The sequence below is a fragment of the Mixophyes fleayi genome, chromosome 9, assembly GCF_038048845.1.
Source record: "Mixophyes fleayi isolate aMixFle1 chromosome 9, aMixFle1.hap1, whole genome shotgun sequence".
NCBI lineage: Eukaryota > Metazoa > Chordata > Amphibia > Anura > Limnodynastidae > Mixophyes > Mixophyes fleayi.
Genome location: NC_134410.1, coordinates 60,215,255 through 60,239,305, shown reverse-complemented (window position 1 = coordinate 60,239,305; position 24,051 = coordinate 60,215,255). Strand labels below are relative to the sequence as shown.

The following is a 24,051-nucleotide window of genomic DNA, read 5'->3' as shown; positions in this document are numbered from 1 at the left end:
GCAGAGTAAAAAAAATTAGCAATGGTAATATTTTTTAAAACAATACACTGTTTCATACATCTCAAACATTAAAACAATCTCCCAATCAGAAAAAACGCAGGCACAAGAGATGTAGATGGTTGTATGTCTGGTCTATTCTGGCCATGGTGAGAATATAAAGACTGTTGACCTCAGTTTGCATGTCATTGCAAAAAACACAATATAGGCAAGTGACAAAAGACACAATAAGAGATATTATGTAGTTCACAAATATCACCTTGCCGTGTACGTGCACGTGTGTACTAATGTACCCAGAGATCGGATTAATGCATGTACGGGCATCTCTGACGCCCTGCAATACCCTAGCAGTCCTCAAGACAAAATTTCATGCACCTATGTAAGCATGAGAATGATTATCTAGCAGTATACAGTGGTGTGCATCAGAATAAGACTGGCCCTGTTGGCTTCTGCATCACGTGACCTCCTCTACACCGTGCATGGAGGTCACGCAGCACATGTCATCAGTGGAGAAGAGAGTGCAGTCTGTATGATGTAGTCTACCTCCTTCCTCTGTGAGCTCCAGACTGCGTGACAAGGTGAGTGGGAGATCTGAGTGGCTTATGGGAGCATTTTGCTGCGGGTCTAAGGGGGAATTATGGAGCAAATGGTGGGTCTGAGTGGCATGTGGGGAGTTTGGGAGTTTTATGGAAAATGTGAGGTCTGAGTGAAATGTGGCGGCATGAAGTGTATTAGGTTGCCCTTCAATGATCTCTAGTCAACTTGGTAAAGGACTTCTCCATTCTGCAAGAATAATGTTTAATTTTGGTTACGAGGGTCTGTTGTATGTTGAGTAAATTGCATCATTCATCCATGTTTCAGATTGAAGCATCGATGCCTGATGCACTTTACTCATATAATGAGTTTTATTAATCAGTGTAAGTTTACTGTAAAGTGTAAATTGCTGCCGTAAAAATGATTGTTTTAGAATTGCTCTTGTGTGTATTTCTATAATAAAGATTATAAATAAATATAAACCATGTATTTGTTATTACAAAGCTGCTTGTATGTTGAATTTTGAAATTCAGTACCCAGTTTACCACTATGTTGAATTACCAATATAATGCAATACTTGTCTTTGGATAGAGATACCCCTAAAAATGTTACAATTAGTAATTTTACTCAAGAGAAATGTAGCGCAGCCACTGCCTCCCACGGTCTCCTGGGATCATGAATAAATAAATAAATACACAGAGGCATATTCAATTAGCTTTCCGGTCGCGCCGGAACGGGCCGCGTAGTCAATCCACGGTACCGCAATAACGTGGATTTTCGTTCGCAGCTCATAGGGTTGCGTATGAAAATCTGTGTTAATGCGGTACCGTATTAACGGCAATACTGCGCAGGATTCGCGGTAAACTAATTGAATATGCCCATAGAGTCCATGGGGGGGAGGATTCATTTGCTGTCGGTGTCCAGCTGCGCAATTTGCTCGGCTATACGGTACAGAAATCTCCTCTCATTTTCCCTTGCATCTTGATGGCATGCAAAGGGAAAATGAGAGGAGATTTTAGTAAAAACTCTGACAGGTCACCTCACAACCAAACTGAAAACCTCCCATGAATATGCCTTTCATCATTTTGAAAAACGTGCTTTCTTTTTATACCGCCAGTTAAAAGTACGCACCAAAATAATTAAACAAAATTTATACAGTGACATATAATGAAATGGAGACAGTGTAATGTACTTTGTACACAGAATATAGATGGTGGTAAGTGAGGGTGGACAAAGGTACTGTGGGAGACCCATGTGACATGTTTCTCAGTCCATAAGGTCCACACTACACTACCCTTTGTTTGACAAAATCAATCAAATATATCACTAGATATAGAAACCTATTCACACTAATCTTGTTAACTGATTTACTAGGCAGTCTAAATTATGAAAAAAGAAACATTGTATGGTACAGATTATGTGCTACAAAACTAGGGAAAGCTTGGGAGCCCTAACCAGAGAGCAGATACAAATGTGTGTCTACAGACTGGACTAGCAGTGCACAGGTAACAGCTACGGTATGCTGGGCTTACACTGTTAGGACTACAATGCCATTTTTACAGTGCCTTATTTATATCAGTGGTGGCCAAGCTGATATTCAGCCCCAGCTCCTCCGAAGGGCCACTTAGTACATTTATGCTTCAGTCACATATAGAGGTGGCCCGCAGTGCGCTCATCATGGGTAAGCCATATTTAGAATGGAGCAAAAGTAGAGCAGTCACAGGGAACATTGTTCTAAATGACCAACTTTCCTCCTACTTAATATGTTAATAAATGATAAAACCTAGCACACTGGAAATAGATTAGGTTCTATTTTCAGCATGTTTCACTTTATTTATATGGTAAATTGTAACAGTAATCTGTTTCAATTACCTTTAGCGATATGTCATAATTTAAGAGTAACTGTTGTCAAATTTTCACAATGACAACAATTACAACCAACAATTATATTATAAATTATATTAATAATGACAAAAACGAAAACTGATTATTACATTTTATAATACTATCAGACAGCTGTAATAGCAGATTCTCCCATCACATAGACACAGCCTTTATATTTTTATGCCACCACTTCCACCCACATAAAAAAGCTGAGATCTGAGCCCAATGTTGCAAGTGCAGTACTGTCAGGTCACATGCGGCCCCTGTGCCTCCATCAGGGCAGTCAGGGATTATAAGCAGCCAGTAGGTAAGCAAATGTAGTATGTTTTTACTGCTGAACACTTTCCAGATCAGATAGCTGGCAACTTATTACCATGACTACAGTCAGCTAAGAAAATCCAAGGCCTGGCTGGATGTGCAATGGCTGCTGTCCTTAATAAAACATGCAGAAAGCTGAAATCGTGCAGTTTGTGAACATTATCTTTTTACCAATTTGTCAGGTAGGAGCTCACACGAGCCACCAGACGTGCAAATGTTTCTGCTTGGCTCCGACACTTGGACAAAGCTTATCATATTTAATTTGGTACTTCATTTTCAGGGAAATCGATATAAACCAAGTAAGAGTAAAGCAAGCAGTGCAAGAGTGAATCTCTGTGCCGTGAGGCAAGAGAAAGTGGTGAAGTGTGGGATGGTTTAGAAAACAAGTTTTCTTCTGTTTTTACCTATACCTGGCCCATTACTGCTAGACTGGTGCATCTGTCATGTTTAGTGCACTTTAGGAGCGGGATTGCCACCAGTTGGGTACAGGATACACACCTGTAATGGGTCAAGTCTCTGTGAAGGTCTTTGCAAGTCTTTCTTTTGCCCTGTTTTATCCCAATAAATAAAATAGCAGCTGGGTGGTAGTTACTGGTCAGCAGGGCAGAAGAGGGAAGACTTCATGTTTTATCATAAACAGATGCCAATATGGGACAAAATAAAGCACGGCATAGGAACTATTGCATTGATATGTGCCTATATATATGAAAAAGATTGTGCAAATAATGTTATGCTTGTCTGGGAAAATCATGCATGGGGGATTCATCAGTCATTTAGGAATAGGGATTAACATCAGCGTTAATCATACTTGTCTATTTTTTTTATCTCTCCTCCAGGAGATCATGGAGAGGAGACCAACTGGCAAGTGCAGGAGGTGTGACGATGATCTCCACTGCGCAATGCCGCAAATTACATCATGCAGGGGGGGGGGGTCCGTAATGGTGCGGGCTGTAGCCACTATTCCAACCACTTCGCAAGGAAGTGAGTGGGTTCCTGAACTCCCCAGAAATCTGGAGTCTCCTGGACATTCCGGGAGGGTAGGCAAGTATGGCGTTAATGAAAACACATGGTAGATGGGTGTGTTTCAAAACTCATCCAATACCTGTCACAACAACCCTGTAATTTGTATCAGATGGTTTCCGTATGAACACGACTGTTTGTGTGCACATAATATTGTTTCAAGTTTTTACTAAGCTATGGAGAGTGTAGGCTGAGGTGGATCCATTGATGGTGTGCAAGACCATGGTACTGTGTAGTATGATCTCAACATTTATATCTAAGTAAACAAAGAACACAGCACTCCCCAATGTGACATGACCATTGGAAGTTGAATACTAGACATCAATAAATCTTAACTTGTCAAACACTAAGAATTGCACCCAACACACGAAACAAGAAAAACAGTCACACACAGTTGCAAAAACAAACAAAGAAAAGCAAAACAGGAAAATTGTTACGGGCAAAAACTTTCAGCTTCAATCCTTGAAAAATCATGACTGTCCCTGCAAACCAGGGGAAACTGATACATACTGTATATGCATTCAACACACCAGATTGAAAATGATCAGTAATATTTCATGCCTACAAGCATAGCCATACCTGTTTCTGGACTTTTCTCTCTAACTATGTACAACTTAGGTAAATGAGTTACAAGGGTTCTGTAGCCAAATAATTCTCATGCTAAGGTAAATTTAATTCTTCTCTCTTTCCCATCATTCCAAATATTCATATATGATGATTTCTATTGGCAATGGCGGCCAAAACAGAGTATAAAGCCCAGTCTTGTTATACAGGCCATACAGTCCGTCTTATGAAATACAAAAGGCAGAGCGAAGAGTAGGTGTGTGCTGATAAGGCTTGCATTTTGGATTCGAGTCACAGACCCTGTGCGGCCCGCTGTGTACTGAGCAAAGATAAAACTCTGCATCGCTTTTCTAAATAAAACCCAATTTTAGATCCAATAACCTCTTGCTGATAAAACACAAGAGTCTTTATCACTGGAACCCGGTTCTTTTGCATGCTATGGATTCAGGACAGCCTACCAGACATTTCCACACAAATGATTCCTGCTTCTTTCTGTAATTTTGCTAAACATATGTATAATTTCTTCCACCTGTGCCCCATCCCCTTCACATGCTCACCATTGTATGTCTTGTGTTTAACTTTTCACATATTCCTTGCAACCTACCACACAAATGTCAATTAGGACCATAATTTGCCTTTCACCCCTTGCTTCATTAATTACCCAGCATCCAATCTCTGAGCTTTTTTCAGCACAGTATTCAATATTGTTTTTCATTTGTACACAGTTTAATCTAAAAAGATTGACTTGAAAACAAATTGTGACAATCTAAATGGCAATTTATCACCCGCTGCTTCAAAAAAATTGCTTATCTTTGTAAAGATTAGATGTATAAGGGAAATATGAGTAACAGTAACACTTCCATTATTTTTCTACATCTTTCAGTCCTATTTTCCACACATAAGACAGAACACTGCTAGGTAGTTTTTTTAACCCTCACCGTCAAATAGGTGACAATGCATTGCTGGGTGCAGCAATGTGTATCAAGGCCCCTCAGTCAGTGAAAGGGTTTAATATGACACTAAAAAAATATTTAGGCAGAGATAATATAGCAACGTCATACATATCACAGTGAGTCCATGATCAGGCTCAGTAGCATTGCGAGCTCGGTACTGTACTCTCTCTCTCTCTCTCTCTTGCAGGCTCCTGCCGACAGCTCACAGGGAGAAATCCGTTTAACGAGTGCTCAGGAAAAACATGAGAATCACGTTCACCAGCAGCAGAACCACGATCACTGCAAAAACCACCACAGTTTGGACATCCAAGGTCATAGTGCAGTGTAATACATTATAATGATCGAGGCGAGGGGCTGGAAGATTTTGAGGTGTCAACCTTTGCTCTGCAAAACTGTCCATACATCCACCATGTTAGAGCAGAAGGGGGACATAAGACTTCTCTTCCCCCCTTCACCGTAATTTGTCCCCCGGCTCCCTCCCCTCTTTAATCTAAATTCTTTTCTTTTTTTACGTCTTTGCTCCAATCACTTAAGGAGTGAAGAGGGGGGGACGTCTGCTGGGACTTGAAAATGCAGAAATCTTTAGCAGAAGAAAAGAGTGTAGAGCTGCCTGTGTCTCAGTGTCTCTTCTGCGTTTTAATTGGATTCCGTGCAGATAGGGCTGTGCATGAGCTGAGCCCTCCACAGATTTGGAAGCTGCTTCTGGTGCTGCTGCGGCTATGTGAGAGAGGCAATGGCAGTGTCATGCGAGGCGGGCTGGACGCATGCTAAGCAGGAGGCATAGGGATTCAGCTGTCAATCAGGGAGCTGGGACCAAGGATGGCGATTAATCCTTTTTCAAGGCAACAGTGGGCATTATAAGATGGATGAAGTTGCTGCATTGCATACAGAGCATCTCTTTATGTCAGCAATGGAAGAGTGCATGGGCACAGGAAAAAAGAGGGGGAGACATTTGTGTGAGAGGGGCAAGGGGGTGTGGAAAGTATATAACTCAAAGGGATAAAGAAGGGAATATCTATAGAAGGAAAAGGTAGAAAAGGTGTCAACTCGTGACTGGAAAGAAGAGAGAGAGACAGATAGACCTATTAAAACGTGGAGACACAGGGGTATATTTACTAAACCGCAGGTTTGGAAAGTGGAAATGTTGCCTATAGCAACCAATCAGATTCTAGTTATCATGAAATTTAGTACATTCTACAAAATAACAGCTAGAATCTGATTGGTTGCTATAGGCAACATTTCCACTTTTTCAAACCTGCAGTTTAGGAAATATACCCAACAGTGTTGTTTTAATGTATGTTGGTTTAAGCAAGTGACAAACACAGTCATACAGCAGAGCAAAGCCAAGCAAGTATTCACTGTGGCTCCATCTTCTTATCTACAAGACAGGTACTTACCGGTATAGATAAACTGGATGTAGAGTAATGTAAACAATGCCAGAATTACATAAGAATTAGGTGAATGCATGACTTCACAACATGATCTCACAATAAGAACAGACATGCACCATTACCAAAATGGTTTGAAGCAATTACAACACTCAATGCAAAGTACAATTTGCAGCAAACACTGCAGATCAGCAATTCTTTAACCAAAGGTCACGTTCCCCCATAATACATCAAGTACATATGAGATAACTGTAGCTGGTCTAATCAGGAAACATCTTGTGACAAATCCCACTATAGAAATACTCTAATTATATTCAGCGTTTCTATATGGGAAAGCACTGCATAAAGAATAACTAGTAGCGGGTTGAGACAAGAATATCTACTGCTACAGCAGACAAACTCTCTAATCAGGTTGCCTTTGTAGGCCAAGTAATGACAGAGGGGCATGTTCTACAGAACTGCTGCATCGGCAGGTTTTACACAAGCAGCTCATGGGCCCAAGAGCAAAAAGCAGGTCAGTCAATTAAACCGCATATTTATTTATCTACAGGAATGAAACAAGACGCTGCAGTTTTATGTCATGGGACAATATTTTATGACTTACTCCGTTGTACAATACTGCACAATTAATAAAAAAAAGTGTAAGAGTGACAACATTTTTGTATTCCTGGGCTAGTGGCAGATCCACAGGGGGAATATATGAAAGTGAAGAGTGCATGAATGTATTCTATACAATGCTGTTTTTGTGAGTGTGAAACCTACTGTACAACACTCACACATGACATGAAAGCATTGTGAATGTTAAGGAATTATATATATAAAATATTTTATAAACATGTGTTTGGTTATTGTATTTTTTACATTTCAAAATGAAATGAAAACTAAGTAATTAAAAAGACATCTCGCACAGTCATACAGAAAAAACAGCCAAAATACATATTATTTAGAAAAAACTCCCTACTGATGTTCTCTAGTTATGCAAAAGAAACAAAGTGAAATAGATTAACAAACTTTGTTATGTAAGAACCTGGACTACGTATAGCAATTGGCATAATTAAGGTATGGCTCTTGGTAGCAATAGCGACTAGTTTTCGGAGATGAGCACTGGATGAATCATGTGCAAGATTAGCCACAACTTAGACTCAGTCCAAGAGAAATATGAATAGAGAGTACATGGGAAAAGTTGTAATTAACAAGGTCAACAGGTTGGGACTGTTAGTTTGTCTAGCTCAGGAGTGGGTTTCCAGCTCGTATATGACTTAAACTTTTACCATGTCCTACCAGTCAGATATCTACCCAGTATACTTACTAACCAGTGGCGGAACCACAGGGACACTACGGTGCCCGGAGGTGATGAGGGCCCGGCAATGCCTGCTCTACCCCTTGCCCCCACACTGAGGCCCTCCACTCCACCTAAGTCCACTACTCTAATCTTTTGAGGCATCTTATGGCTGGTGTATGCACAGTTGGCACATGCACCAGACTGCACATGCTTTCAAGACCCCCTTTTTTTGACATCGAAGCAGAGGCTAGCGTGGCATTGCCGGGCCCCTACCCAATTTTTGTGATGGTGCCCAGAAATACACTGTTCTGGCCCTTTTACTAACAGGTTCATCATTGTAATTCCCTAAATCTGTTCACATATATAAAATTTCTACCCGCAGCTCAAGGGTGTGTGTGAGTGTGTATGTGTGTGTACTTACATTCATATGCTTGTTGGGACATTGACCTGTTTACACACCAACACTGTGGGAGCCTGAGTCATAGTGGGGACAAAAATTGAGGTCCCTACAAAGTTTCTCAAGGCTTAGCAATGCAGGGGACCTGCTGATATGCTCAGCAGAAAAATCTGGTATGTCCCCCCCGCAAGTCACATTTATCGGAACAAAAGTGTGCGTGTGTCCAAAGTGGAGGAGAGAAAGTGTGTGTGTGCATCCCACCACTAGAGGCCAGTATTTCGTCCAAATGTATAGCAGGACCAGGAAAGGGAAATAACTGCATCCTGCCAGCGATTTGCACACCAAGCGGGTAAAGACACAGTCGAATCTGTCTGCTGCTGAAGGTAAAGTGGGGGCAGTGAAGCATGACAAAGCCCACTGGTAGCTCTGACTATAGCCCAGAGAGCAGCCTGACACTTGGAGGAGACACCAGCAGTGATGCCCCATTGCCCACCAGCGTAGCAGAGTGCAGGTATCCAGAGATGAGCTCTATGTATGACCATTTTCAACCTTCTGATAGCCGTATTTTAAACAGAGGGTCGGAGAGACGACGCGGTGTCTGTCTAAACGCTATCCAGGAACAGTGATGGCTCCAGAGCGTATAACAAAAAGGAGTACTGTCTGTACTGTGAGAAGTCCCTGTTAAAAATTGCCTGGCACATGGAGCATGTTCACCGTAATGAGACTGAAGTAGCCTGGGCCCTGAAATTCCCCAAGCACTCGAAAGAAAGGTGCATGCAAATGGAACACCTTTGCAATAGGGGCCACTTTGCACACAACGTTGAGGCAATGAGGGCAGGCCATGGCATCTGGTCCTGTGGAAACTTCCAGACAAAGAGATGGATGCTGAAGGCTTCATGAACTGTGTAGCCTGCAGGGCTTGTTTGCAAGGAAATACCTGTGGCGACATAAAGAGATGTAAGCTAAACTGAAGGGGCAACAAGCGCAAACCTGGCAAGAACAGAGTCCAGTCACTGTGCGCCTTTGCTCAGCCTTTTCCACTTGACATCAGTGATGGCTTTTGGAAGCTCTTGAGTGACATGACTCAGGATGAAGTCTTACTCGCAGTCAAAAATGATTGATGCATAATGCAGATGGAACAGCATCTGTTCAACCGGGTCGGATCAGATTTTGACAGGCACGATTACATCTGTCAGAAGCTTAGAGAAATGGGCAGGCTACTGCTACAGGCCAGAAGAGCTACTCCTTTGGAGAGGATGGAAGACTTTACCACCCCCTCGAACTTTCTGCACGTAGTAGCGCTGTGAAGTTGGTAGCTGGCTATGACGAGGAGACAGGTACATTTAAGACGCCCTCGCTTGTACACAAGATCGGGTAAGGCCTGCAAAAGATACCGAGCATTGTGGAGTGCTGAGCCATGATGGAGAGCTGCACTGCTACGGTTGAAAATACATGAAATCTCAGGAAGCTACATGAGGCAAGATGGAACGAGTTGATCTCATCGGCTGCCTTGAAAACTCTTAAGGAGTCCAATCGGAGCATGCCTCAGCTCTTACCTTTCACGGAAAATGTTAAAAAGATGCCTCGATGAGAAGCAGTAAGCCTACCGAAGTGGGCTATCCACCGAGTCTAAGGTTAACCACTGGGCACTACTTCCAAAAGTCACCCTGGAACTGGTGATCTTGTTCAATCAAAGAAGGGAAGGGGAAGTTTCAAAAGTGTTGCTGACTACCCTCTCCCCGAGATACTTCGGATCTCCACAAAGATGTGTGCCTAGCGCTTTCCGAGGTTGAGAGGTAGCTCTGCCGGCACTTCATTCGCATTAAAATACGAGGAAAAAGAGGGAGAAAAGTCCCCATCCTGCTGACACCAGCCATGCAAGCTGCAATGGAACTTCTCGCAGAAAAGCGTGATAAATGTGGAGTGGATAGCCAAAATGTCTACATGTTCGTCAGACCGGCTGCCTTTTCACACTTCAGAGGCTCCAATTGCATACAACTGTTTGCCCGAGAGTGTGGGTCCAAGCATCCCTGCAAGCTGTCTTCCACTAAGCTTCAAAAGCACATTGCCACTCTCTTGAAGGTCCAGAACCTAAAAACGACACAGAACTTGATCAGTTGGAAGACTTCCTTGGGCACGACTTCAGGGTGCACCAGCAGTATTACCGCCTCCCAGAAGGTACCCTCCAACTCGCCACGATCAGCAAACTGTTAATGGCTCTCGGGAGTGGCAGACTGGCCAAATTCAAAGGCAAGAATTGGACGAGATGCACATTGATCCGGACGGTAAGTGGAAAATTTGTTTCTGATGTATGCTTTTGACTTTTACCTCAGTCATTTACATATCTGTTTCTTTCCAGGACTGGTCCAGCTACAGAGCGACATGTCGGATGATGAGCAATCCCCTGTGACAGAGGGACAAGTGGCCAAGCGTTTAGTCGACACTTCCATGTCAGAAGAGAGGTGGTGTGTGGACCTGACAACAAGGGACCAGTGCCGAGCCATGGCTTCGACAGGTAGGTGTAGCACACAGTTTTACTAGGCAGAAGAACTTTGTCTTCTCTGTATTTTGCGGAGCCATAATGGACCACTCTACTTCCTTTTAGGTTGCAAAGAAGTGCAGAGGAAATCCTGGGACAGAGAGGAGGTTTAGGCTATGGAGAAATACCTAATGAGGTTTATACAGACTTGCCGGGTGCCCGGAAAGTGAGACTGTGTTGCTTGTCTGATGGCTAAACCATCCATGCTGAAAGATCGGAACTGGTCGGGGGTAAAATTCTACATAAAGAACCGCACAACAGCTTTAAAAAGGGATCAAACTTATTGAAATGATGAAAAGTGGTTGAACAGGGCTGTAGTCTCCATGGCTAGGTGTCAGTGTTAGTGGGCATGTGGATGTTCTCAGACAGTCAAAATACATGACACTTTCCTCTTCTTGCAGTCCGTGTCAGTACTTTATGCAAAGTCAAAGTGTAAATCTCATGTGGTAACTCTGGTGACAAACCATTCCTACACATACCCCTATGATAGTTCTGTCGACAGGGCATTAGGAAAGGTCCACATGTCCACACATGTTTCAGACATGGGTCCTCACGATACAATAAAAACAAGTATATGTGTGTGTGTGTGTCTTGTGTGTGTGTTTGTTAGGAAATTTAGACTGTAAGACTGTAAGCTCCAATGGGGCAGCGACTGATGTAAGTTCTCTGTACAGCTCTGTATAATTAGTGGCGCTATATAAATAGCTGATGATGAGACCCAGGGCTTGATTCATCTTTAAACACACTTGCATTTAAAATAAATGCACATAAATTGCACTAAGACATTCAAACACAAGTGGATTTCAAGAAACATTTCCATTTGAATCTGGGCATAAGTACACTCAGCCTATACAATACTTGACATGTGCAGACAAAACACAGAAAACTGCAGGCTACGCACAATGCATATGTGCAATATAAAGCCCCATCAAAATCCATGGGATAAAAATCTATTAAATAAATTAATCACTCTTAATACTATAATCATAAATAAAAATACATGTTAAAAAAAGTTGTTTTTTTTTTTAACATGAAATACATAAATCAGGATTTTCTTAATGTGTACTGTACATAAAATACATTTTTATAGTTTCTTTACTTGCATACACATGTTCAGGCATGCATAAGTGTCAGACATCACCATCAATCAGCACCTACACCTGACCTGTAGCTGGTACAAGTGATATGGCTAAAAAACATGTACTTCAGAGATGGCCAGAGCCTGAATCGGACAAATGTGCACACACTTGATCTCGGCACGCCTTTACTGTACATTACCTATGTGCGTCCGCCCCTTTTCTCCCTTGTTCCACTATTTCAAGTCGTAGGCAGTAGGAAGTATCATTTGTGTTTGGACATGAAGTAGATGCAATTGCGTTCACTGGCGCAAGGTCCGTTTCTGAGCATGGGCAGAGCTATTTCAGACAAGATACAGCATGCAAGAGGACTTACGTCCAAAAGATCATTCAGGCTCCCAATGTCTTTATGGGCCCTATTGGCATGCTCAATACAAATAGAGAAGATGCAAAAAGTGCCTTAATTTTACTCCATAATCCCCCGAACACTTTTGAAAATATTTCTATACTGCATGTGATGTATATGGGTAGATTCAATTTCCTGCACATTATTATGCGGGCCGTTACTACAGTAATTTCTCCGCGGATTTTTGCTCGCAGCTCACAGAGCTGCAACCAAAAATCAGCTTAGAAAGTACCATAGTAACCGTAATAATGCGCGGGGAATTGAATCTGTCCCATAGAGTACAACATGAGAGTGCTATATAGAGTAATAAGCACTCAGCAGTGGCATATTTAGCTAGGTTTCCTTGTGGCCAACCAAAAAAAATGAAAATACTATACAAGACCTGTGCCTAGGAGTATATGATACAAGTTTTTAAACGGACATCAGGTTATTTTTTTAGTATATATGTACTGCAAATTAAAAACTATGTTGACATGTAATAATGTGTCAACAGTGTCCATAGCTCTAAAGATGACTAACAAAAATGGCACCGCACCTTCACACGTGTATAAAACTGCATGTTATGTAAATGTGCATTTTAAAACAAACACGCATGTTATAATGGGTAAACTTTCCCATGTTAGGTTTTATATACACCTGTAAATGCAAGGTAGTGTTAAATGTGTTTTTTTTAAGACGTGTCCTTGTAAAGGTAGGATTTGGGCACCAATCTGCATACAGTGTTACATATATGCAATAACCCATTGACACATATATATTTCACATGTATTTAACCCCCCCCCCCCCCCCGCCCACACATATTTATACTAAATCAACACAAGCCCTTAATTTTCTTTCCCAAGTACATTACTGCAGATATACCAAATTCATCTCCGACTCAGATAGCATCAGAAATTATACATATTTAACACATTTGTAGATAACATTAATGAGGTTAATGAGGTACTTGAAGTATAAGAAAAGTACAGTGATGATAAAATTCGAATTGTCTGATGTTTTTTATCATAAAGCACTGACCACCTTTGTTACACATATGCGACCCAAATTGAAAAAGGCATTTATTCATGCACAGTTTGTCCTACATAAGCACAAACGCCTACGTTAACAACTTTATAGGGATCAATGATCTGTATTACCCCTTGGGGCATGCTCATTAAAGCAATAGGGCTTGCAGAAGGTTACAAAAATGCATGCTGCAAGGCACAAATGCCTCCTTGCAGGCTTACAAACATCAATAGGTGTCCTGGACACATTAGGCATATGAATAGAGAACATGAATAGAGATCAACTGAAAGTACAGTAAGAAATACATGGGGATTTGGTTCCCCCTCTCTACTAGATATACTATATATCTGTATAATTTGTACTGTTAAATGTGATAGGTGGTTTAACGAGATTCCAGGTGTCGCCATTGTCTCAGAATAAGGAGGCGAGAATGACATTGCAGACGACATAAATGTAGCTGTACTACTACCTGTGCTACATGTCGTGTAATGAAATTTGATCACAATAATTGTATTGCCTATGTTTATGATGTACGGATACACATTACGCACTGCCTTACATCACCCTCATTTATCATAGGCTAACAATCTGTGTCTTTCCAATTGTTTAATTACAACATTTGGCTGCAAAATTTTCCGTTTCTCCGGTATAGTTTGGCCTCTATAACATCTATCAATTCTGCCCAGAATACCTCTATCATCTTTGTCCTTCCAGTGCAAAAAAACTTTCTACACACACTTTCCATACATACACATTTTGAATTTGTATCCTGCAACTTAAGATCAACCTATATTCTGCAGAGCATATACCTGCTTTTCCATAGCGCCCAACAAGTATCAACATCCAAGTCCCCAAAAAGGTCTACAAGCAAACCAGACCACATCCTCCCATAAAATCTGACTTGAGACCGCATTTGCGCCTAGAAACAAATTTCTCACAATTTAACTTAGGTGGATAAGCAACACCCACATTTCCTAAAGGCAGACGTTACACACTACAGGATATAGCGCAGATCAGATAACTATCTTTATTTCCTATATACAGTGCCCGTCCCCCCGAAACCTCAGCCAGCACCAGAGCTAGACAGCCATGATTATAGAGCGACAACCAGCATCAGGCTGCTCAGTACAGGACTGGTGCCTCTTTGGGGGCAAAAAACAGTTTGCTGCCCCTCGCTCCAGGAGGTTACCATCACAGTAACCTCTAGGGGGGAAAGAGGGGCTTCCTGGCCCCCAGGGCTATGGAGGCTAAGGTAATAAACAAGATTGGGACCCCTGAATTAGAGTCTGTGATCCCTAAAACCACTGCACCAAAAGCGTAATAAAAATGCATACATCATTTTTAAAAAAAACTTTAATTGAATAAAGAACTTCCCATAACTTTGTTCACCACTTCAATAAACAAAAAAATAAAAAATGTTCAACAGAAAAAATCAACTGAAAAATCACCATCAAACAAGCCACCTGCACATTACACTATTAGATAAATGCTAAATGATCAAAGCAGGCAGTCCCTTTCTCCACCAGCCAATCACAAGTGTTTTCCAACTGTGGCAGCTTCTGATTGGCTGTCTGTTATAATCATCTCACATCTGTCGTACATATGAGAGGGTGGGACATTTTTAAGGAGATTTTTCTGGGGGGTTTCCACTTGGTCTACAAGGGATCAAGTAAGAAAAAAAGATGATTTTACTTGTCAATGTACTACAACGAGAAATAATAAAAATAATATGTAATTTATATTTAGCAGGATCACCCAGCGTTGCCTGGGTCAGATTTCTAATGTGTAGCAGTTTTTATATATTAGCAAATTATTTGGTAAATAGACCAAAAATACTATACAGAAAATAAGATTTGTTGCTTTGTTATATTGTGGCAAGGTTTCATCATCATCATTTATTTATATAGCGCCACTAATTCTGCAGTGCTGTACAGAGAACTCACATCAGTCCCTGCCCCATTGGAGCTTTCAGTCTAAATTCCCTAATATAAACACACACTCACACACAGACACAGAGGGAGACTAGGGTCAATTTTAATAGCACCGAATTAACCTACTAGTATGTTTTTGGAGTGTGGGAGGAAACCGGAGCACCCAGAGGAAACCCATGAAAATACAGGGAGAACATACAAACTCCACACAGATAAGGCCATGGTCGGGAATTGAACTCATGACCTCAGTGCTGTGAGGCAGAAGTGCTAACCACTAGGCCACTGTGCTGCCCTTCAAGCAGTCAAACAATTGTTAAACAACCCAGAAAATGATATTTTCAATATTTGTCGCTATATGGTTTAATAAGTTCCTTTTTCAATACTAAATAACTATGTAAGATTAGGCAACTTCTCCTTGAGAGCTGTGGAAAATATTCGCCAACAAACAAACTTTACACTTTTAGTATAATGTGAAGGGACCCCTGTCCATTACATGGGCAAGACTGGACTAGCAAGGTTACTGCTACTGGAGTCCCAATCTTAATAATTGCACCAGCCACCAAAGCCCAGAAAGGTCAGGGATAGAGGGGCAGGTAGTCTGTTGGAGTGGGGGCACACTTATCTTTTTGTAGAGGTACCAGCCCTGCCTTTTCAGAGTTTTCTCTATAGAAGGGGGACCCCACACTTGTAGTCTCCCATTTATAGCGGCAACTTGGAACTGGAAGAGTGCATGACCGGAATGTTGCTTCTGTGAAACAATGTGTTCTGCCTCTAAACTCAATTTGCACGAAATCTCACTTTGCTCACATTTCGCTCATCTCTACTATATGAGTTTTCTGTATCTATTAAGTCGTCACACCTCCCCCCACACACATGCCTTTTTACTGTGCTCTTTCCTGGAATAAAATTCCATTGGTGTAAACTAAGGTAATCTGCAGTTTAAAATAAAACTACAGATGACCTGCAGGTTTATGTTGTGATTTACGTTTTTCTATCATTCATAGGTGTCATATATTTACACAATTTAAGAAAAATTTAATTCTATACATCTGTACCACAATGCCAGAATGAAAGTTTGTGGAGCACTTTTATTAATATATTTAAAATGTACATGAATCAAAACAGTTGATTAATGGCAACTGGTTACAAATGTCACAGGGAGATTACCATACTAGTAAGCATGACTGGCTTTTATCTGTCTAATTCACAATGAGTGATGTAGAGACACAGAAAGCAAGTGGCTGTTATCTGAACCTGAATGCAAAGTTATACATGGGCATTAATGACTTAAATCCTTAAGTGTGTTGGCAAATTTGCAAAACATATAGTGAGACTAAGGGGCCTATATAAGATGCGGGGGTCAACTACAATATTAAGGATCTAGCTATTTATGATTAAAGGATCGCAGCAGATATCACCGATATCTGCTGCGGCCCCACTGTTATCGTATATAAAATCAGTCCCCAGTGTCTATGGGGACTGCTATCTAGCGTAATTTACCAAGTTCCATCTGAAGATGGCGATAGCCATTGAAGCCTATGGGGAGAGCACTGCGGTAGAGCATACTTACCTACTTTCTACTCATTTTTTCCGGGAGAGGGGCATGTCTAGAGAGCGGGAGGGGGCAGGGCACGGCCAATAGCGTCATATTGGCCCCGCCCATGCGACAGAACTGCCTGTTTGTGGGGGGGGGCAAAATGACGCGACTCCCGCGAATCGCATCATTTTGGGGTGCCAGGTGCGGGAGATTTGCCAGCTCAGCCGGGAGTCCGTGAGACTGGCCCAAATTTCGGGAGTCTCCCGGACATTCCAGGAGAGTTGGCAAGTATGCGGTAGAGGGATCTTGAGATTCCTCACCGCATCTTACCTGTTATCTCCTCCAGTTACTATAGCAAAAGTGGTCACTTTGAGATAGTGACCATAGAGGAGATAGGCAAATTGTGCGTTCGCCGGGACAGCCGTTTATCATGACTGTTGTTCCGGCAGAAAACTTTTAATAAATGGTCACAGTGTCTCATTCATTATCATTGCGATAAGGAATGAAAATGATTGTGTCAAAAATGCGGTTATTGTTATATATGCCCCGTAGTCTATTTGAATTTTGCCATTTTTTTCACATCCATTTAATTTGCTGCAAAATCCCTACCATTAATATAACAGAGCTAGTAACGTCATACAAACGTAGTCCTGTAATCTTGGCAAAATACAATGTCAAACTTCTTTAAAATGTTAAAAAATATTCAAGTCCATTTCTTGTCAAGTTCTGAAAAAGACAGATACACTATATCATTATCAAATTAATGACTTTAGTGAATGTAATTTAGCTGAAATTATGTGATGCCTTTAGCAAGTCGAGGGAAAGAGGGTATTATGTGGTGTGTATGTACATAGTATTCAATGAGGAGCACTTATAAAACTGGCGCCAGTACATATGACGAGCAATAAGAGCAAACAAATGGTACACACTATGCGTATAGCTGAAAGCACTCCTGTACAGGATATTAAATAGTTACAGGATGCAGAAATGTGACCAGTACAAAATAACTATACAACTCACAAGTGCTGCTATTATGAGCCTCATTTAGGAGCAAAAAATAAAAAGGTGCAAATTTGCTCCTGGCCAAACTATGTTACAATGTGAGGGTTGCAAAGCCGGTTATTTCTTTGTATGCAGGGAAAATACTGGCTACATAGGAATGTAGCACACAAATATTAGGCAGCTTTATTTTACACTGAAATGTAGAGTTGAGCTAAGACACGCCCCCTCACAACTCTAAATCTATCCACTTATTTAAATTTTGCTCACCCTAAAGTGCAACATGGTTTTGCCAAGGTGCAAATGTGCTTCTTTTTGTTTTGCTTTGCTCCTAGCTGTAAATGAGGTTCTATATGTAATATTAATGGAGCAGCACAGAGGCTAGCATTACAGCCTCATAGTGCTAGGGTCATGGGTTCACTTCTGACCAGGGCCCTATCTCTGTGGACTTTGTATGTTCTCCCAGTTTTTGGGTGCTTCCTTAACAAGTTTATAAATGTGCATAAGGACAGATGAATTTTGTGAGAGAATTCGGTCTGCACGTGTTTTGCCAGGTGTCATCACTTTTATAGCATCCTTCACTATGTTCTGAGGCGAGCATTCATTTCATGATTCGACATTTCCATTGAATGAGTAACTCTGTGTCATGGGGTATTAACTCATTAACATGACTATGTTTCCAATCAGAAATGTGGCACATTCAGGACCAAAGCACACACATTAAAGAGACAAGTGACTAAACAAAAGTTGCAATAAATTTATAGATTCAGGCAGTGTGTAGTGATACAATTCTGTATGGAGGGTCTGTAGAGCCACAAATGTGATGGAGCACTTTGTAAAATCCCTTTGGATTATTCACACATCACTTTATGAGAGATCAGTACAATCCCATTCACTACGGATTATTTTATCAAACCAATAAAGTGTATTATGGCTGAAAGTAGCCACTTCTCCAGAACCCCTATGCAGATCCTAAACCTTAGATCATTACACTTTGCCGATATAATACAATACATTTTATGCTGAGATATATTACATTTTTGCAGATTCTTACAATCGATACCACATCACTGGTTTTAATGACTACCAACATAATCATAACTCTGTTTTCTGCCTAAAGAACATACAAGTATCTCCAATGCATTATTGAGAAAAGAGATTAAATTGCTATTCTCGAGCCTTGATAATCCATGTGGAGGTAGAGGGTTAACTCATATACAGCTTTGCACCATTCATCAGCAAAGACTGCTCTGTATTAACCAAATGTGTCATCACCTTTTGTGACTGTTTTATGATAGGCCCAGAAGAAAATACATTTTTACTATAGAAAACGCACAGTTCTCTATCACAATCAAGTAATGTGAAAAGTAATTGCATCAGTCACCAACACATTGGGGCATGACCGTGTTACTAGGAAAGCTATGGTAACACTGAAATTAGTAATGTACTGGACGGAAGCATTTTCCTCCTAGCAACAGATGTTTCAGCAGGAGCTCACACTGTGAAGCAAGGTGGGCAGGCTCAAAGATTGTGTGAGAGAGTGTACGGCAAGAGTAGTCTATAAGAGTAGTGCACACACGGCCCAGCTTTTATCAAGAGATAATTAGGATGACGTAAAGTTCACATAAAATATTTCCTGTGTTTCAGGGGGTAGCGTTCAGCATAAATAAAATATTATCTTAGTGTAGAGTGTGCATGCTGCAATAAAGGCCTCTAGTGTCATCTTGTGCTGTGGCGATGGCGTCTGTAATGATTACAATACTGTTTAATATTTGCTATGTACTTAACAAATGCAGTCTGGCCTATATAATGTATTACTAGAGCTGTTTAATTATGTGTAATTACCATAATACATAAATAAAATGATACGAGCACATCACAACAGGTGACATAATTTGCCACCATATCGCATTGAGGATACAGGCAGGCAATAATGTGTAATGTGAGATTGCTCTGCTTGGCCACATTTCCATATACACCTTTGCAGACTAGTGTGTGTAACCCACTATCACAAATCATTATTTTATTCTCAATATGTATATGATATGGACATTTATAGAAAAATATACTAATATCTGTAACATCTATATGAACTGCTATAGCTAAAAAGCTCAATAAAGGCCAGGCATCTTATTATACAGACACCTTAACACAGTTGCTACCTCCCCCTTTGCAGCATTTATTAACTCTACGTGGTATGTGCTGCTTCACACACAAAGCACCAAAAGCCAAGCATTGCCAGCAGCCCAGTGGAGCAGCGGCTATTTTTAGCTGCAGCTGTCAGTTTCACGGCTGTGTGAAGCATCATCCTTTGGCTGAGTGGTTTGTACAATGGGAACAGGTCCCCTCAAAATAGTAGAATAACCCATTCAAAGCCAGAGGAGGCCCACAGCACCAACAGTGAAGGAATTACTGCAACAGGATCACAAAAACAGACAAGCAACAAAGCAAGTAGAGATGCCTAAACATAGCAAAGTATCCTTACATTGGTGCATGCTCTTGATACCTCAATATGGGATGAAGAGTCTAGTAACCTCCCTCTGCACAGAGATGCATCTCCATGTTCTGTAGAGCCAGTAATGATGTGTTTAAAATGGCTGGAGCTTAGCCCCGTAGATCTGCGCTGCCTCTCAGAGAGAAGGGTAGAGATAGCAGCAGCTACCTGGACTCACCATCCCCTCTCTGCCGTTGGTCCATGCAAGGTTCTGCCGATCCATCCTGAGCGATGCTTGTGGTCCCTTACTCCCAGGTTTAACCCCCCTCAATGACAGCTGCAGTGTTACATCTGTCTGCCTCTGTGTTATCACCACATTGCCTCCTAGCTCTGAGGGGTTTTCTTGGGTGGTTGAAGGAGACCCTTTTGCTTTGTGTGTCTCTCACACTCTCTCTCTCTCACACACACACACACACACACACACACACACATCCCCTCCCCCTCTCTGTCTCGCTCTCTCCCCTCCTTCTTACCCTCTTTATTCTCTCAGACTTCTCAGTTTACACTCTTCTCTAGATACTGTACCGCTTTTTAAAATTTCATTATCTTTTCTATTATTACATTTAGTTTTATTCCTGTAAAATCTTGTTTTATTATCCCTGATCCAATAAAAGCTGATGTTGGCCTTTAATCATTTTATTATAAGATATTCCTTATGCATTTTTGAGAAAAAAAAGACAAAATTCTGGACTGATACATTTTATAGCTAACAATTAAAAGAAACCATTTCATTTAGTCTTTTACCTGATTAGATATGTGTTTGACTATGTGGCCGCATATACAGTGAATGTGCATCATCTGATGAGATGATCTGAGTGAACATGGATGGTTTGAGTGTTCCTTGCTGGATGCAGACTAGGAACATTTATCCAGTTTGTAGTGCATCCATATGGAAAAATTAAATGAGCTTCAAAGGGTGTGTAGTGCACATTGGGAAGTGACATCTTTACTTATTCCACTATGTGTATATCTATTTCGGATCATAATCCCACCAATATTCCTGAATAGAGTTTGCACTGAGGCACTTTCCAAAAGTGAAGGAAGTTGGCGAGCGTCTTGTTATGCGTGAGGAGGACAAACAGGGCACTTAGTCAAAATTACTTGTGCTATGTGTCCGCATTCTCAATGATTTTGTTAATGAGCCTTACTGTATCTACAGTAGCTGAACATGTTTTCAGAGTGTGAAATGTGCAAAGGAAAATAGCTCTCTTCCTACATTTCACCATCTGCCGTTTCACAAGTCTTAAAACGCCAAGGTTTGACAATGTGTTGTTCCCACTAAAGTTCTGCTGCAGTATAGGAAAGTAAAAAGTGGTCATTATTAACTGCAAATACAATGATGCTTTGTGTATGAGTTTATTCAGAAGAATGTCTGACAGTTTTTTTTTCACATTTACGTTTTTGCAACATCTAGCCCAGGTGCTGGGTGTTTTAGCGATGAAGCTGGATAATGTCCAGTTGCCCATGTATAGAGGCTAGAGAAACAATGTGGCAAGTTTTGGCATTTCTAGAAATGACATGGTCTTCGGTGTTAATAGCTCATCCCATGAGAAGACTGTCACCATTTTAGGGAAGCACTGTGCTGCTGCTCTTATTAGAACTTGGTATTACCGACATCACTGACATTTGATTAGCCAGAAAAAGAAAACTTGAGATTCAATAGTGTATAGGGTGATAATGATGGTTACGGAGAAAAGACAGATCTGAGGAGGAACACTTAGAATGGCCTTTCTCTCTGGTTGCTCCTTTTTAACGGCTTTGTATGTTCTAAGATAAAAAAGGCATAATACACACAAATATTCCATATTCTGTAACTATAAATCCCTTATCATTGTTATTATTTGTTCTGTTCTTCAAACTAACATACACCTCTTCCTTTACCAGAAACCAGGTCCCATTGGTCTGTGAGAAACTGGGAAATTCATAAATGTGGCTCCAGGTGTTCCAACTTGTATAACCCTCTATAATAAACTTTGGGTCCATATTCCTGCTGTCCAGGTTTGTCACCAGCTTATCATGCCAATCACACGATAAACAACCGATATCGCATTAGTATGTACGCGGCCGCGTTTTATCATAGCACATCATATTGTTTGATTTCATTTTATAACCGGACTAAAAATCGCTGTAAACGATGGTACAATGTTGTTCCATTCTGCAGGGTGTATGCACTCCCGACCAACAGTGTCGGCAGATCTCTATGGAGTGTGCAGAGTCAGGATCTTATTAGCCAATGGTTATGACAGATGAAGAGCACAGATCTGAAAGTAAATTGTGTAACATGTGTGTCATGTGTCCACATGAATAGGCACGCTGATCGGGAGTTACAATAGGCCACTGTCAATGGTCTGTAGGTTTCAACATTGCAGTATGTAGTAATGCAGACCAGATAGGTGGTCCTGCAATGAAGGTGGACAGGTCTTGTTCCCACATACCTCCCATATCACATATATCCGCTAACACCTGAAAAGCTCATTAATATAACAGGGATCTGTCTTAAAACAGAACAATCTAACAGATTATTATAATGTGGTAGGACCAATTTATAATGGGATATAATGGAAAGCATAGCTAACACATAGCAACTGTGATAATAGCGCACGTGTAAAAATCACAAACTCTTTATATGAGGTTTTTAAGTGGTAATAATGTCAGGGAATGTGTTGTGCTTCCTGTATGTCATAGGAAACCCTTCTTGCATGTATAATGCCAAGAGATTTCTTAGACATAGCAGAGGAGGGAGAGTGCTCTACGTAAGGCTGGGTACACACTACAGGATTTTCAGACGATAATCGGGCCAATCGCCCGATAAACGACTGTTCGGCCCGATATTGCATTAGTGTGTACACTGCAACGATGGGCGATTATTGTTCCAAAGCTGCGAAATTAGTGGCACTATATAAATAAATGGTGATGATGATGATGATGATGATGATGATGATGATGATGATGAAGCTCATCATATCATTTCATTTGATTTTTAACCGTAAGTAAAAAATCTCGTTCAGTATTGGAACAACGTCCTTTCAATTCTGCAGTGTGTATGTCCTCATGATCAGGATCTTCATAGAGCTTACAGAGGCATCTTTTCAGCCGATGGTCATAACAGATAAAGAGCACAAATCTGTAAATCTTGTATAGTGTGTATACATGAATCAGCATGCTGATCGGGACTTTTTGAAATGTGCACATAGCTTAAGGCAAATCTGTGAAAGATGCAGAAATATTCATAGATTTAGTGAGAATACACCCAGAACTGTATACAGATACAAACTCATACAGATTGTAAGGACAACAAAAGGTGGTACTACCACTGTTGTTATAGCAGATTGGAGTGTGATGTCCAAACAAAAGGAAACTGCACTTTTCGGTCAAGAACTGAATTGATCATATTACTTTCGGTAGAATCAAATCCAATTTTATACAGACAGCTTAATTTGCGGACATTTACAAGTCTTTATAGCTGATATTTAATAGTTCATTTAATTCAACTATATTGAGCTAATTACACTCTACTGCTCCCCTTAAAAGGGCCCATCCTCAGTGGGTAACAGATTCTGTAAGAGAGAGAGATGGGGGGCACAAGAATAATGTTATTACAAGTGATGATTCAAATGCCAAATCCATTTCTCCCACCTATTCTTGTACGTTTCCATTTGGCATGTGAATCATCATTTATAATATATATTCAATTCCGACCACAAACTATTTGTGTAGAATTTTAATG

At 40.9% G+C, this 24,051-nt stretch overlaps 2 protein-coding genes across 2 annotated transcripts in view; both read right to left on the bottom strand.

Annotated features, from left to right (window-relative positions):
• Positions 1 to 24,051, bottom strand: part of ARHGEF9 (Cdc42 guanine nucleotide exchange factor 9) — a 288,329-nt gene that overhangs the window by 138,725 nt on the left and 125,553 nt on the right. The window lies entirely within an intron of this gene.
• On the bottom strand, positions 5,380 to 6,383 carry LOC142100687 (uncharacterized). Its single transcript, XM_075184405.1, has one exon. It carries the CDS (start codon positions 5,668 to 5,670, stop codon positions 5,491 to 5,493), a length of 180 nt encoding a protein of 59 aa, XP_075040506.1. The 5' UTR covers positions 5,671 to 6,383; the 3' UTR covers positions 5,380 to 5,490.

Coding starts and splice junctions, on each gene's coding strand:
- LOC142100687 (XM_075184405.1), bottom strand. CDS start 5,670: ATGGACAGTTTTGCAGAGCAAAGGTTGACACCTCAAAATCTTCCAGCC.